Source organism: Aphelocoma coerulescens, chromosome 10 (assembly GCF_041296385.1).
Source record: "Aphelocoma coerulescens isolate FSJ_1873_10779 chromosome 10, UR_Acoe_1.0, whole genome shotgun sequence".
NCBI classification, from domain to species: domain Eukaryota; kingdom Metazoa; phylum Chordata; class Aves; order Passeriformes; family Corvidae; genus Aphelocoma; species Aphelocoma coerulescens.
In genome coordinates, this window is record NC_091024.1 from 981,967 (window position 1) to 998,713 (window position 16,747).

A 16,747-nucleotide genomic window follows, 5' to 3' on the forward strand; every position below is an offset into this window, starting at 1 on the left:
TACAAACAACTCTGGGTAAGCTCCATACTTTCATCTTGGCTATTTTTCGTTTGTACTTGCTACTTTCTCCATCTCCTTCCTAGATAGCAGCAGCAAAGTCCAGCTAAGCATTTATTGGGAGTGTTTGTTTCAGGAGTCAGGATAGCATTTTCTCTCTCTGTTACTAAGTTGATGAGTGATCTCTGACCCATCTCTTTCATGGTTCAGACTCTCTGTAAAGGTTTGTCTGTTTCTTTCCCGTCATGGTGAGTTTCAGGTGCAGTACAGATACTGCCCACTGAGTACAGCTGTTAGCTAAACAGCTGAATTCTGAGAGAGGATAAAGAGTCAAAAGCACTTCGGTGGAGAGTGTGGCAAGCATACATATTTCAAACTTGTTTTGTATTTTGGACTACTTGGAGTAGTAGGATGCATTTCCAAGGTGAAAAAGGAAAACCAAGAAAGAGAGTAGTATTTTAGTTCTGCTGTCAAAAGAACTCTTGCCCTAACCTGAGCTGTAAAAAACAGACATTAACGATTCATAAAGCAGTGGGGTGGCATCTTGAGACCTTGCTGGAACATAGAGTAGGCTTTTCATTCCGATTTGACATGGATATTAAACTTTTCAAAGATGTGTACCTCTGTGTCTTGGTAACAACTGGACTTAATTATTGAAGGAACTGGTTTGGGCCCATTTCCCTTTAGTGCTTTAAGTAATGGTTTGAACGACAGATGCAATCAAGCTGAAGGAGGCTGTAAACAATTTGAAGGATGGGATTAAAATCGGAGAGGAAAAAACCCCAAAACTGGAAAACTTGGGAAAAAAAAACCAAAACCAAAACCAAAAAAACCAAACCAAAACCCTGAGAAATATATGCCAAATGCACAATGTGAATAACTGGATGGGTGGTAGGATGGCAGCCAGGCACACAGAGGCTGCAGCAGGCTGTGACACAGATGTAAACCCAGTGAGACGAGGCTCATGTCCCGCCGGCTTTGAGAGAGGACCGGCGCCGGTGAAAGGAAGGGACCGGAGCGTTCCTGCGCCTGCTGGTGCCCGGGGTGCGGAGCCTCCTCCGCGCCTCCAGCAGAGCACGGGCGGGGGGGCAGCCAAAATTATAAACACCCCTGATGAAGAAACGAGCAATTTGCTCGGTCTATGAGAGAAAAAATAAAATTAATTATAAAAACCCCAGGATGCTGAGGGAGGGGAGGAATACCGGTTCTAGCATAACGCACGGGGCGCGCAGCCCCATCGATCGCCCCCTCGGGCTGCGGGAGCGGCCGGGGCCGGGGCCGGGGCCGGGGCCCGCCCGCCGGTGGGAGGCATCGCCCGCCCCGCGTCCCTGCCCGTCCCCGCCGCCGCTCCCACAATGCACAGAGCCCGCCAGGTAGCAGGAACATGGCGCGGGCCGCCGCCTGAGCATCCTCCTCCTCCTCCTCTTCCTCCTCCTCCTCCTCCTCCTCCCGCCCGCCTCCGCCTCCCGCCGCCGGGCTGCCGCAGAGGGGCCGCCCGCCCGCGCCCTGCGCCATGGCAGCCTCCGAGCTCTACACGAAGGTAGGGCGGCGGCGGGGCCGGGGCTGCGCGGGGGCGGCGGGGGCAGCGCGGCCGGGCGGGCGGCCCGGCGGAGCAGGGAGGGCGCGGGCGGGGGCCGGGCGCTGCCGGCTCCGCTCCCCCAGCCGGGCCCGCAGCCCGGCGGGCGCTGGGTCCCGGCCCCGCCGCGCCGGAGGGGCTCGGCGCCCGGGCCGGGCGGGGGGCGGCGGGGCCGGGCCGCGGGGAGCCCCGTGCCGCCCCTCCCTCCCGGGCGGGCTCCGCGCTCCGGCGGCTCCGGCGGCTCGGGGGATGCGCCGCGGCCGGGGAGCAGCGCGGTGGGGCGGCTCGGTTATGGCCTCGGGAACACCGTCCCGCTCCTTGAGGAGGAACGGCTTCTACGACATAAGCGCTTTGATATTCAGCCACGCTTTTTGGTGACACTGCACCTTTGGATTATATTCTTCTGGCAGCCGTTCAGAAGCCCTGCAGTCAGCAGTGATGCGCAGCGTGACTCTCATATGCTCTTTAATCAGACATTTTTCTAATCTTTTTAGTCTTGTGTGTTAGTATCTCATCGGCTTCTGCCTGGAAACAGTTACTGTCCTGTGCATCTTGATGGCAAAGTCTGCAAATTGAGATGTGGAAATGGTTGTTTTCACCTCTAGCAATGCATTGTTTTCATTGCTCTCCCTTGAGCTAATGCATAAATCTGAAAAAATGACAGACAACAGGTCGTTAAGGGCAGAAGGGATGACAGAGGTCACTGGAATTGAGCAGGGCAGTACAACATGGCAAACTCCAAATACTTCTTTCAAAAGGCTTGCACAGTCAAAGAGTGTTGTTAGGAAAGCCACACCATCCAGATCCTCAAGCCACTTGCTGAAATACTCCAGGATTATCCCCAGTCTAGCACTCTGCAGGGAAGGAAAAGGAACAGACTTTTTGTTTTGACATGAATAGGTCACCTTATTTGTAGAGTCCTCCCAGTCTGGAGTGGTGGGACATCACACTGACTGTGTATCAGGCCAAATCAAACTGCACAGTCCCTTCAGCACTTCAGCAGGGTTGCCTGTGTCTTGGAGTATATTTGTGTAGGAGAGATTGAATGAGAGAGGTGAAGAGCGTGCCTGCACCCCCTAAGGAATACTAAATACATTAGTGACAGGGCACACCTTGGTATTCTGTGTCTTGTACAAGAGTATCTCTTTGAACTATGCCAAAGGGATGAAATTTACCATTCTGGTCAAGAGAGCTGTGGTTGTTGTTTCCAGGCACCCCATAGACCTCTGTGTAAGGAGTTATATTGGAAATGTGTTTTTGATTTCTCTCTCTCTGTTGATGTTCTTATGGAATTAAAATATCTCATAAAGATCAGAGTACTTTTTTTATTTCCAACCTCGTCTGACCTTGAATTCTCTTCACTGAGTGGTTGAATCCTTTGGTCAGAAGCTCCTCCAAAAATGTGGGTGTGCTGTTGTCTTGGAACCGTGTTACAGTGGAAAGCTCAAGGCCCCTTATAATTCCTGAGGAGGGCCTGGCTTAGAGTTGGACAGGCCAGGGTGGGAAACCTGCTGGGTGCTCAAGAGACTCTCTGCTGGCTTCCCTCTCTGCTGGCTTTTTCCTCAAGTAATGGCAGCATGCTGTTTGAATAGCATTCAGTATCTCATCCTTGATTAGGTAACATAAATAATGGATTTAAGGTCAAAGCATGCTGAGGTAAAAAGAGCAAACACGAAGTCAGACAAGTGCAGGGATGATCCTGCAGCAGGGACTCGCTGGGTGATGAAGGCCAGTGAGATTGCTTCTGTGCTTCACTCTCACACCACAGGCTGTTCTTGTCCTCTTTAGAGACATACGTAGGCGCAAAAAGAGTGAATTTCACATCTTTTTAAACTGGTAAGCAGAGATTGTCATTCAGGGCAGCTGCTTAAAGTACCAGAGCTTCCAGTGTAGCATCAACTCTTATCATATGGTGTTGGCATAGATATTTTGCTGGCAAGCAGGGTCAGGGATGAATTTTCAGCACATCGTTGCTGCTGTGTGTGTGCCCTGAAGCAAAGGCATCTCTCTTACCCTCTCCCACTGGCTGCCCCCATCCCAGCTTGCCCGTGCTGTTCAGGTAGCTGTGTTGGTGTGAGTAACTTCCAACAATTGTTGGTAAAGTTAAGTTAATGACTAGATGACGAGGGTTGAAAAGAAGTTGTCAGCATCTCTTCAGATGCTGCCTGAGAATGGGAGAACAGACTTATTTCCAGCTGGGGGTGGTGGAAGTGGGGCTCTGCTGTATGCTCCAGTGTGTCCAGCTTTGCTAGTATGTTATGCCTTCCAGTTTGGGTTCTTTGCATGCCAGGATAAAAATATCACCTACTATCCCAACCACATATTGAAATAGCTGAAAGGAACTCCTATTTTTCCAAGCTAGATAATTTTTTGTTAGAAACCAGCGATACAGATGTTTTGAAGAAGTCATGCCACTCCTGTGAAAGCCCTATTGCTTTGATTCATCCAGGTGTGTTTCTAAATTTGGTGGCTGTATAGCCAGCCTTGGAGTTGGACATGGTTGTAATTAATCTGGAAATTTGGATTTAAGTTAAAGGACTGGCTCCAGTGCACTCATGGTGAGCAGTGGGCCCAAACCATGCGAGGCTTTGTATTCCTGTGCACAGTGACACTGCAAATGCAGACTGTGCTTGAGGGCATTAGCTTCAGTTTTGGGGTGAAGCAGCTTAAATCTGTTCTATGAGTTATATCTCAGGCATTCTTACTAAAAATGTTACACCTTTGAGCCTTGTCCTGTTGGATGTGTATCACTGGCAGGTTGGTGGTCTTGCTGTGAGCTCACTTCTGAAAGTTTTGGTTCTTTGACTTTGCAAACAAACTCGGGAGGATCTTGGTCCTGGCTCACTGTAGCCCCACTGAGCAATGCTTGGATGTAGCTGATTGCCATTTCAGGAACTGCTGGCCAACAACAGATATACACCTACTTCTGCTGACCCATAAAAATTGATAGGGACAATCTAGGCCATGTGCTGGCTTTTGTTAAGTGTAATTCGATTTCTGTGGAACTTAAGAACAAGCGATAATGCTGTGCCTAGAACTGGAATTCATCTGCCTGCTCTGCTGGAACTGCCATGTTTTGTGTTAGACATCGCCTTTGTGAGTTTCAGGGGTGTGAAACCAAGCCCCAGCACGTGCTCTCCTTGCCTGTACATAAAAATCAACAAAACAGATCAGACACTAAGTTTATGCTGCCTCTTTTAAAGTCAGAGTGAAGCAGTGACATTTTTGTTCTCCATTTCCATCTATTTTTCCCTGGGCTTGAGTTGTTTCTCTTTCATGTTCTGCTTTCCTGGAGCATGCTGCTTTACCCTCTTGGGATTTCTGTTTGACTTTTGTATGGCTGTGTACAGTGCACTGATTTATTTACTTACCCATTCAGTCAGACATTCATTTATTTTCATTCTTGTTGCTACCAATATGCTCCTCCCTTTCCATTATCTTTAAGATGAGGGGGAGCCAACTCCAGCTAGTTTGGTCCTAACACAGGGCCTAATCCAATTTCAGTTCTAGTGAGTGGAAATGTTCCTTTGAACATAGAGAAATCAGTAAACAGTTTTCACTGGAGAGCATGGCCTGGGCAAGCTGAACTCAGTAGCTGACCTTGAAATGGCTCAGTTTGAGGGTTTATGAGCAATAAATTGAGTTAGGGAAGTGTCAGAGGAAACTGCATAGAACAAAAAGCTGCTTGTGCTGTCCCCAGCATTGCAAGTGGCCTTTCTTGCTATCCCTGTGCTGTCTGCAGCAGCTGCTCTGGGGGTGAAGCCAGGGGTGTTACAATGCTTGGTCTTCTCCTTCGCTTGTGCTGGATCCTTGCAAGCAAAACCAGCAGATTCTGACCAGGTAATGGCTCTGCTTGGGTGTGTTAGTGCTACGTGGGGAGGGAAATACAGCAAAAAACAACCTGAGCATAAGAGAGAAAATGTAACTATTTCAAAATTTCCGTGCCTGTTAGTGGACTTCTCTTGGGATTTGAAAAAAGCTGCTTTAATTACATAGTACTGCCTATCGCTGTGCAGGCTGTTGTTGAAGAATAGATTCTTTCACCCGGCGTGCAAGAGGCCAATCCACACACAGAGTCGAGATATTTGCCTCATTTACAGTTCTGCACAGAAAGGGGTGCTGGGTGGCAAATCCACAAAGCCAGCACCTCGACTGCCAAAACTTTTCACCAGTTACACAGTTTAGCAAACAAAGGCATTAATGTTCATTGGCTACAAGTTACCTAGTTCTCTTATTAATTAGTGTTCTGTCTTCTATTGGTTAGTGATTCTCTTGCTTCTCATGCTAAGTCTTGCATGCTCAGTCTTTCTCTTCTTTTGGGTTGGTGATTTCTTGGGTCGGTGGCTGTGAGTCGGTGGTCAGGATCTGCCCCTGCTGGAATTACCTTTTACCCAGTGGGAACTGATTCAGCACAGTTGCCTGAGTTGGCTTTATTAGTTTTTTATTAATGAACATCCTTCTTCCCAAGCTTTGTTAACCTCCCAGTAGGCCTGAGATCACTGAAGCATGTCAAGCCCTAAACCTTAAGGCAATTCTACCAGCAAATTGTCTTTCAAACACCTGGACATCGCTTAGAGCTTGTTAGCTGCTATCTGTTTCACAGGTTAAATCTCCTTTCCTGTTGATTAGGCTTGAAAGTATTCAAAGATCACAGATCAAAGAACATCCTTAGGAAAAGTTTTTATGTATTCCACATTTTGCAACAAAACTATTGCATGTGATCTCAGTGTTCTGTAAGCATGGAACAGACATGATGGCAGCTGTGCCGGTGACAAGGCACAATGGTGTGCACACACTTTACTCCTAGTGCCTTCAAAGTAAAGGTGCTGGGGATATAATTACTCAGCAGTCCAACAGTACTTGGTTTAACCCAACCTTGACATTTTGTTATGTTTTTGTAAAAAAACCTGTTCTCTGTTGTAGATACCAAAATGCTGCTAGCAAGGATTTTCTTGCTATTTTCTAAGCCCGTGAGAGACTTTTCTCTCTCACAGAAGAGGTGGCAGGGAAGGTAAACAACCAAGCCACCTGCAACCTTGAAAAGTCTTGTTTATGGTATAGTAGAAAAATATTTTGACAATGGATGTTTTAGGATTTTAGCCAATCACCCCCATGGGGTGGCTGGCCCTTTGTCCAATTAGACTATGAAGAAAAAAGTCTATAAAAGAGTTTGTAAAATAATTAAATAAATCAATCTTGCTGCACAATTCCTGCCTGCTGGATCTTCTCTCCTCCTCCTCCCTGCGGGACACGGTGACGTGCCCTAGGGCCCAGGCCTGTGGGAATACTCTGTAGTCAGGTGTCAGCCACAGCAGCTGAAGAAACTGGAAAAGCTCTCACCATTCCAACAGCAGTTTTGTGAGGTGTCAGCAGTCTGTTGTTAAAATAAACTGTGAGCCTTGGGAAGCCACGCAAGCCGTGGTTTAAGCTCGAGCCCAGTTTGCTCCCCTGGACACTGAGTGTGTCTGGAGGAGGAAATGATGCCACTCTGGTGAGGTCAAAGAGATACCAAGCTGTTTGTGAAAGCTTCTCACAGCCCACAAATAGCTTCTGGGAGGGTGTATCCTGTAGTCCTGATGAAACACTGGAAGTGTAGCATCGATGGGAACTGCTTTTGGGGAGGGGTGATAACAGCTTTACATTTTAAAATACTTTTTTTTTTTCTGTAGACCTCATCTGGGAAGTTGTGTGGGTTCTTTGTTACATGTAAAGAGCTGTGAAGGTCCCATTTATAATAATAGATCTTTTTTGTTCAATGCTTTGAATGTCATATTAAAACATTTACCTAGTAACATTAGTGGATTATGTGGGGCCCCCCCCAAATTGTCATCAGCAACACTTACAGATTAGTAAAGTCTGTACATGGAGCTGCCACTGGTTATTTGCAGTCTGCTTCAACTGCAGCAATTTTATAGCATGTGCCAGATGGGTTAAGTAATGGGTTACTGTTAATTTTTAGATAAATAAATGATCATATAAAGTGCTGCCAAGCTCCTGCTATGTCAGAAAATGTGTGTAATGACCACCATTATTATCTTTTGTTGAGCCAGAGAGCTCCAGTTGTGTTGTAAGGGATAGACAGATGTACCTAACTCTTAGGGTTTGCTTGTAGGACCTTTGGGAGTTTAATTCTCTCCATGTGTTCTAGTAACAAAGTAGTTTGTCTCTCTTTGTGGGACTCCTTGCCTAATCTCTATTGTATTAAAGAAAGCATTTTTTGTTACTGAAATGTGCTCATTGAGCCAGCTGAATTGGAGGAAGTCACACAAATGTCCAATAGCACATGGTTGCACTGTTTCTGGATGGTCTATTTTTAATAGGATTTTAAAAAAGCAGGAAGTGGCAGTGAGGTTAAGCAGTGATGGTTTCTGCTGTGAGGGAAGGCAGTGTGCAGCTGGCAGGCCTGCTGTGGGTCTGTCCTGGATTAGCCTCTGCAGCAGAGCTGGTGGAGCTCGGGGTGGCCTCCAGGGACATTCACAGAATGGGGCAGGTTGGAGGAGACCACAGTGGGTCATCTGGGCCAACCTCCCTGCTTAAGTAGGGCCATCCCAGAGCACATGGCAAAGGGTTGTGTCCAGGTGGTTCTGAATATCTGATGTGAGGGAGACTCCACAGCCTCTCTGGGCAGCCTGTTCCAGTGCTCAGTCACTTCCCAGTAAAGAGGTTCTTCCTCATATTAGTAGGATGGAACTTCCTGAGCATCAGTTTCTTCCTGTTGGCTCTTATCCTGTTGCTCAGCACCACTGAGAAGAGCCTGGTCCATCCTCTTGGCACCCCCTCCTTTAGACATTTATACACATTAATATGTAACTACTTATTACATTAATACAGTCATTTATACACATTAATTGAATTCAGGCTTCATTCCTTGACAGCCCAAAGTATACACAAAGTAAATATTTAATTATTTGAAGTTTTGCTTGTACTGCTGGGGTATTTGACACCTGCATGTGTATATGAGCACATGTACAGATGTTGCTGGTTTGAAAGGCATCTTGGCTAGAGGGGAGATGATGGACCCAGTTTCACTTTGCCCTGTCAAGCAGCAAGAGCTCCTCTGATAAAAGGGATATTGGGATTTGTTGTATGCCTCTTGATTAAAGTCACCTTAGCTTTGTGTGCATGTGTGAAGTTAGGGATGAGCAGAGTCTGAACTCCTTTGCTTGGCTGGGTTTTCCTTCGCGTGCTGGAAGGTGCAGAGGTTATGTCTGATCTAATTCTGTGCTCACTGTAGTGGAGCAGTGTTTACTACTGCGTGTATTGTGCTTGACTCTGAGAGTGAGTATTTGAACAGTTGGGCCCGGGGCCAAGGAACAGCGTTCGGGCAAGGCTGTTGTTCCTGATGCTTCATTAGCAAGGCACTCGAATGAGTTGAAGCAGCAGAATGTACCTTCTGCTTGTCTTCTCTGCTGCTGAAATAGCAAGGCAGAACTTCCTATCTGTCCTTAATAATAGGTGGTTATTGTTGCAGGAAAATATGGTGTTATGGTCAGAAATAAGCCCATGGTTCTTGGAAATTTGCTTCATGTCTGTGACATTGACTTTTTCATGAAACTGTGCCTTTCTGCTTGTTTCCGTGGATCATAACCCCACTTAAGATATGCTACAACAGGGATGATGTTTCTAAGAGTTTGGCTGGTTCAAATTGGTATCAGAACTTTTAAGAAAGTGGAAATGCATTAGGCATGAAATTAAACCTGTTATCTAAAAGTCACGGGAGACAGAAAAAATTCAAACTGTTTTGAATTCACGGACTCTTTGTACAGAGCCGGTGGCTGTAACTTTCCCTTTTGCTGGCTTTGCTCTGGAGCTGGATCCATGACGCAGAGTTGTATGATTGGGTTGCTAAGGCCTTGTTTACCAACACTAATGGCAAGGCTTTTGGTGACTCTCCTGGCAGAGAACAGTGCTACATGCCTGTGCCAGTGCCACCCTTTGCTTAGGTCTGCATCATTTCCTCCTTGTTCTCCATGTCCTTGGCTTTGCTTAACCCTGGGTTTGCTTAAGCCTGATTCTGCAAAGATTTGTCTTCATCCTGTGTGAGTAATCACACATTGCTTAATTTTGTGCTTTCAAATCGAGCACATAAATATGAAAGATCAAGCCCTTTATTCTCTATTTCTTCTTATGGTGGGGAAATAACTTTGCTGTCCTATAGCTGTTAGGAATGATCGGTGTGGGAAAACAACTAATACATCGTAGGGATGTCTCTTGTCAAGTTCTCTGAGGAAAGCTCTGTGTATGCAGCATTGCAATAAGTTAGGGCCTGTCTACTTAAACCCCAGTTTTAATGTTTAATAGCTAGAGTGTATTTTCAGCAGAAGCTTCCACTTTCAGGACCCTGCCATCTCATGGTGCCACTCATCTTTTAGCACAGTCCATGCTTTCAGTTTCCTCCAGGCAGCAGCCTGGTGTGAAACACCGTGTGAGATGTATAACCTGGACTGCCCAGCACTGCACAGACATGAAAACCACAGAGTTACCGAGCTGATGATCTTGGTGATTTTGGGGTCTTCCTGGTCTTGCAGGTCACTCTCTGTGCCTTTTCTGTCGCAGTACAGCTGCTTTGCTTGCTGCTTGCAGCTAGTTGCAGTATTTAGTAGTTTGTTTCTATGTATCAGTCTGTGTTCACACAAATAAAATTGAAAGAAGAAATCAATGCTGTTAAAACAGTTTGTGTGGGTTCTGTGTGTTTTGATTTTCTGTTGGTTTTTTGTTTGTTTGTTTGTTTGTTTTTTAAAGAGGCAAAGTAGTTAATGTGGTTACATTAGAAAGCGCCTTCCTTGCTGAATTGTGGATGTTAAGCAGCTGGAAGGTAAACACAGGAAACATTAGGCACTGCTAATGAAGTTTAAAGACTCCACTCCATTGAATGTCTGTGGGTTGCAGATACTTTTAAAGACCCAACTTTTAATGTATCTGCAAATTTTAATGTAAATTTTAAGGTGCAAATAGATTACTTACAGAAGCAGAGATCTTGTGTTTTACACCTGTTCTCCTTAGTGGCATGGATTTAGTTTCTTTGGCCTGTTAGTCAGCGACAATAGCAAGATCTTTCCCTGAATAATAATGCTATGGAGGTACTCAAGGCTGGGGTAAAGCTTCTTAGAATGTTGAGGGAGAAGAAGGTACAAACATAACATCAAAAAACAAGTGCGAGTGAGAAGTCACCATGATCACGAATAGTTTGAGGGAGCAACATGAGGATCAAACTGGAGGAGAATCAGTCAGGAATGCAGAATGCAGCTCTGTTTTTGTGTCTGTCAGCTCTGTGCTGTTTGGTGAAAGTTGTGGCTACTTTCTGAACCTCTTGGAAGCTGTTGTATTTCTCTCACTGCTCATCAAGTCTCCATTTTTCCTTTTAACCCTGCTTCAGGTGTGGCTATAGGTAGGTGAGGCTGTTAGGGTCATTCACATGGCAATGGCAATGAGCAGATGTAGCTTGTTGAGTTTATTTAGCTCTTAGGAGGCAGGAAGAGGGTTGAAAACAGACTCTTCCAGGCCACTTACACTGTGGTCTGATGAGATCCCTTGCTTTAAGATTAAATGTAAAGGCTAAAGCAGCATTGCTTTGAAGAGCTCTCATTCTGTGTTTGTAGCAGCTCACACAGGGTAAGGGTGGCATGTGATTTGTCAAGTTGTTTTCCAGGGTTGCTGTATGGGTAGATGTAAACTGTGTGTTTCTAGTTTGGCAGTCCTAAATATGGAAAAACAGGAACTTCTCATTTGAGTGATGTACCTACCCATGGATATGAAAAATCATAAAGTCTTGCTCCAATTACCAGTGGTGTCTTTGAGTTCTTCCATTTGATTATCACAAGACAGGAGAATTTTACTACTGCTCTGTGATTTACAGGAGGACACTCTTGTGCTTTGTAGAGCCGGAGAAATAACCTAAAAATATTATGAGTCAGTCTAACAATGAGGGAATTCATTGCCCCAGCATGGCTTGTCACACATTACTTTCTGCAGACTCCATGGGTTATTCATAAGTATCTTTAAAGCAGATGACCTCAGTTGTTTTGCTGGGGAAACCAGAGAGAGAGATTCCCAAGTTGCCTTATGAGATAGTATACACCAACACAAGAGATATGGAAATATGTTCCGTGGAGATTGAGCCTATTTTGCCTGGAAAGGAAATACCAACTGCATCTGAAAGTGCTGAAAATCTCTGTTGCTACAGGATGGAAATAGATGTTTTAGACTATATGTATGTTAAAGTAAGTAGAATATGTTCAGTTGTTTTCTCGGTTTTAACATAGGCATGTAGGACTGTATAGCTAAGCATATAAGTGCTTATTAGTATTACAGTATAAGAGTTTATTGATAAGGATTTCAGTTGAGTTTGGACTTAAGATCTTGGAGATACATAAAGAAGGCTTTTTCAAACATGCCAGACATTAAACTCATTGTTTAGGAGATCATTGCACTTAGAAAAAATCTTGCATGAGGAGAGGCATTTGCAGAAGTTGTTAGAATTTCATGTCTGAGTACACTTCTTCCTTGTGACAGCCTTACATGTTGGGACTGTAAAGCTGATTGAAACTTTCTGCGAGCAATCAAAGAGGGAACACTTGCAGAGAAAAGGAGCGGGATAGTTTCTCTGAGACTAAGCGTGGTATGCTTGAAAGTGTGCTTCAAGTAGTGTGAAAGGGTGTAACTTCCCTTCTCTGTGCAGCTCCGGGCGGGTTCCCACGAGCTGCCGTGGCAGGGGGCTCCGGGGCGCTCGCGGCCCCGCTGCCCCTCCTGTGCCCGTTCCGTGAGGGGCGGCGAGGGCAGGGCTGAGGCCCAGGGGAAGTCATGCTGCTGCTCTTGCTGGGGAGCTTTGGAGAGCAGCTCTGTGGCCACTAACACCAGTTCTGCTTTCACAGCTTCCCCCAGTTCTTGTGGAGGAAGGGCAGCTCTTCGGGAGGTCTAACTCCGCTCACTGGTTTTGAGTTTGAGCTTGCCAGGTCACTCCGGTTTCCTTGTGTGGGGTCTTGCTGTAAATTACTGTTAATTTCCCATGAAGGACTGGTGGAACCAAATATCATTAGATGTGCTTCACTGGTGTCAGTTTGCTGTTGCAGTAGAGCAGAAGGCTGTCTGTGGTGTGGACCGGTCCATGATGACAGCTACGGTCTGGCTTAGCTGAGTAAAACCAGCTCTCCTTGAATAACTCAAGCTAAGTCAGCTCTGTTTTAATGATTCAACTGCATCTCAGCCTGAGGCTTCTGTGTTGGTCTAACAAAAAATACTCAGTTAATCTTTGATTTTTAAAACCTCAGTTTGGTGTTTTACTTTAAATGTGACTTTTTGGGGGCTAGGATTAAGTAAAAATAAGATGGCGCTTTTGGACTTGAGCTCAACTTTGCAGAAAGGCACTCCGAAAAGTACAGCCTTATCTACTCTCAAATATATTTACTTTAATTTTTAACTTTTAAATTAAACTTTCACAGTTAAGTCAGCAATTGTCCAGATGTTTTACAGATAGCAGAAAATGTAGCCTTGTTTCACCTCTGTGAGCCAGGTGAGCAGTTACGGCTCCACTACTGCCTCAGTAGCTTCTTGTTCCAAGCTGCAGTGCTGTGGCACAGCACGGTGCAGCACATCTGTCTGATCAGTGCAGCCCTTTATTGTCCCATCCTGCATAAGCAAGTACAGGCTACAGCAGGCGATCCCAGGGCAGCGATGCAGGTGGCTGCGTGCTGAGGCAGAGGCTCTGAGGCCGAAGGCAGCGCTTCCTCCTGCTGTGAGCCCCCAGCTGCAGCAGCCCCTTCTGTCCTGGGGTGAGACTGGCTGTGTGCTGTGAGAGCGCTGCAGGGGTGCTGTCTCCTGTCTGCCAGGTTTCCAGAAACTTTGGGGAAAATAATTGTAGAAAGCTCCTGTAAGATTTTAAATCAATCTAAGAACTTGGGAAAGTGAAGTCAGTGTTTTGTTGTGTGACATCAGCATGAAAAATAGGGAAGAAGCACGACGGTCTGGACTGAATTTGGACCAGGAGTCTGGAAATTATGTCTATTTCTCCATTTAGTTATGCTGTCAAGTCTTTATTATGGCTTGCATCATCTTAAAACAAAATCCTGCAGCCACTTGTTTTATTTGCTCTTACAATGTTTGTGTTCTTGAATCTTAAATTTAGACACCCATGCATTTAATCACGACATGTTGAAGTTTTTTTTAATGTTCTTAGGTGTAGGCTTTTAAAAAAGTTTTTAAATTGGAGCAGCATTCACTGTAAGCACACAAACATGAAATCATGCATCCTTTCCCTAATGCTGTTTCTTTCAGTGCAACATGTCTCATTAGCTGAATATTCACAGTAACTTCCATTTGCCCTTAAATTTCTTGTGGCCACTCTTGTACAATTCTTGTAACATGTTTTTCAGGTTGAATGAATTGTGAGTTTTAAGGCAGACTTATAATTAACTTCTTTCTGAAATCACTAGCATGTAATTCATTGCTGGCCTTCATTGTGGTGGTACGGATCGAAATGCAACAACAGAGTGTTTGCCTCTCTGTGTGGGTATGACCCCAAAGGAAATTTTACATGAGTCAGAATATTCTTCTTGTCACTCAGTCTGCGATAGGTGTTACACTTCTGTTCGATGTTTTTGCAGATCTTACTGTGATTACTCAGCTGTTTTACTGAGCTGTGCCTCAAGCAGTGTCCAGAACATTGGTGGGTTTGATCTTGCTGCTGCTGCCATCTCCTCTGAAGATTCTTCAGAGGCTCATTCATTCCTCTGACAGGTCTAGAAATCAAAACACTTTCAAACACACAATTTTCTTCAGCATTGCTGTTTCTGTGAATATGTATTTTTAAGCCTGGTTTATTTTAAATGAACTGAATTAGATGAGAATAGCATACTGCATGAAATAAGATAGCAGCGCTGCTGTTTCACTGAGGGTTTGTGGTGGGTTATTACACTGCAGCTTTGCTGCTGACTGGTGGAGTATGAGGTGTCCTCTGGGGAGCTTCAGGCCAGAGGTGCAGGAGCATCACTCCTTGTCATCCTTCCTTATGTCCCTGCCATCCACGTGGGCTCGTGGCAGGGACATAGGGAAGGATGTATCTGTGCTTCTCTTTGAAGAGACTGGCTGGGCCACTTTGTGAAACATGTCTCATTTTTCTGTAGTTGATCATACAGCCTTGATTAAGCCCTCTCAGCAGCATCACGTAGGCAAATCCAGGGTGTACCCAAGCAGTGTCCCATGTGACTTCCCGTCGCTGCCCAGGGGTTTCAGCAGCGGGTGCTGCTGGCATCACATGCCCAGTAAGTCACAGAGTACACGATGTAGCCGTGGCCACTGGCTGAGGATGGCTGGCTGCTTGGGGAGGGTGGAGAAGAGCCTGTGAAAGGGGATCTGTGAAGTACAACAGGAGCTAACAAGAGCTGTTCCCACATGCAGCAGCTTAGGGGGGTGAATGGGCATCATTTAAATAGCTGAAGTATTGTCTGGGTTAATAACAGCTGATTATAAACCACATCTGTCTCCCTCTGTACGACATTTTGAAGAGAAGGTCAAGTACAATCAACATAAAATGCAGAAAGCTGTGTTTTTAAAGGTGAAGAAAATGCATGACTTTTAAACATTTCATGTGTTTTAACTCCTTAAAAATGTTTCTTAGGAAAATCGTATCAATTACGACCTTGGAATATAACTGTTCTTTGATAGGTTTGATATTTTAAAGTAAAACTGCAGTTTTTGGCCTTGATGTCAGGCCCAAGGTGTAGATTTTCTGGGTGATAATTTTCTCTGAATTTCAGTGTATATAGATAACCTGTGTTTGGGATTGAGCTTTTTTTTGCATCCCTAAGTTTCAGCTAAAGGTAAGTCAATGCATGTTTTTGCAGTGGCTGAAGATACAGATCTTGCTGTAGTGATTCCGTGTGGGATGCTGATAGTTTGATTGTACCTTGTACAATCAAGGCGTGTTTGGCAAATGACATGCAAGTTGCTTTTGTTGTTTCGAGTCCCCAGGCCCTAAATACAAAGAATGCCTTGTAAAAATGCTTAAAAGAAGGAAAGAAAGGAGGGAGAAAAAAAACCCTTTTATATCCATATGATTCAAACGCAGTGGATGTTTATAGGGTAGCTGAAGTACTCAAGTACAACAGACTTTTTCTCATTGAGCTGTGATTGAAGGAGTTTCCTCGTGAGTGGTGAAAGATGCAGTGCCTTACCTGCATAACTGTGAGCCAGATTTGCAGACCCAAGGTCAGTGGTATGCAAACTCATAGTGCTGGTAGCTTAGGGGGTGACTCAGACCCTGGGTCACTGCTGTCCCCTGGATGCTGTTTGGGAGCTCTGCTTGTGGCTGGTCACGGAATTCCCATCAGACAGGATAACACAGGGCTTTTGATCTTCCTGTGAGGTAAATTAGGCGGGGTTGTTGCCCAGATAAAACATTAATACAAATTCTCACTTACATTTCCCCTACTGTAGATCATGATATAAATTTATTTTTAAATGAATTCTTTGTAAATAGCAGGCTTTAAACTCTACAAGAGGTTTATAAATGGCTGTTGCTGGGCAACAAGACAGAAAATACGCTCCATTCCCAAGGAGTGCTACTGCCTTTAAGAAAACTGTAATTTCTGTTTGGATTTTTTTTTCCAAAATTAATGATTCCGTTTCCCTCTGGCCCTAAGAAGAATTAAGATGAGTTGGTCGGAGGTTTTGCAGCAGCCCGCTTGTCATGGAGATGCTCTACTTTCCAACCCTCCCTGGTTACTTGGCATTTTTATGGGAGAAAAGTCCTGTCTGACTTTTCAGAGTGCAGGCAGCAGCAGCACTCTGATCATAGGAGTGCAGTGTGTCCTTGGGACTGCCCATGGATCACAGGATGGGTGGCACAAATTTTAGTGGTTTCAGCAGTGGAAGAAGCGGGACCTCCTCCCGGCTGCTGTGTGAGGGATCGAGCTCTTTGTGGCAGATCCAGACTGGTCACGTTAGGACTTGTGTTCGCCTGTTACTCAGCTGGCTGTCGATCTGCTTATGTAGAGCTTTTAAAAACTGAATTTGCTGTTTCAAGTATTTCTAGGCTCAGTATTATTATATTTGGTGGTGGCACTATGAACCAAGCATAGGGGAAGATATAAAGCTGAAGAGAAATTATTAATCAAATTCTGTTTTCAAAGCAAGCCCAGCCAAGGAAATCCCACAGCTCAGAAATCCTTTTGTAATAAC

General features: G+C 45.2%; 1 protein-coding gene across 8 annotated transcripts in view; it reads left to right on the plus strand.

Annotated features, from left to right (window-relative positions):
• Window positions 1-1,369: 1,369 nt before the first annotated feature.
• The window catches only part of MYO5A (myosin VA), a 98,296-nt gene continuing 82,918 nt past the window's right edge, over window positions 1,370-16,747 (plus strand). For all 8 annotated transcript variants that reach the window (XM_069025231.1, XM_069025233.1, XM_069025236.1 and 5 more), the window contains exon 1: window positions 1,370-1,537. In XM_069025231.1, coding sequence (XP_068881332.1) covers window positions 1,511-1,537 — 27 coding nt within the window. In that variant the 5' untranslated portion in view covers window positions 1,370-1,510. The remainder of the gene's footprint in view (window positions 1,538-16,747) is intronic.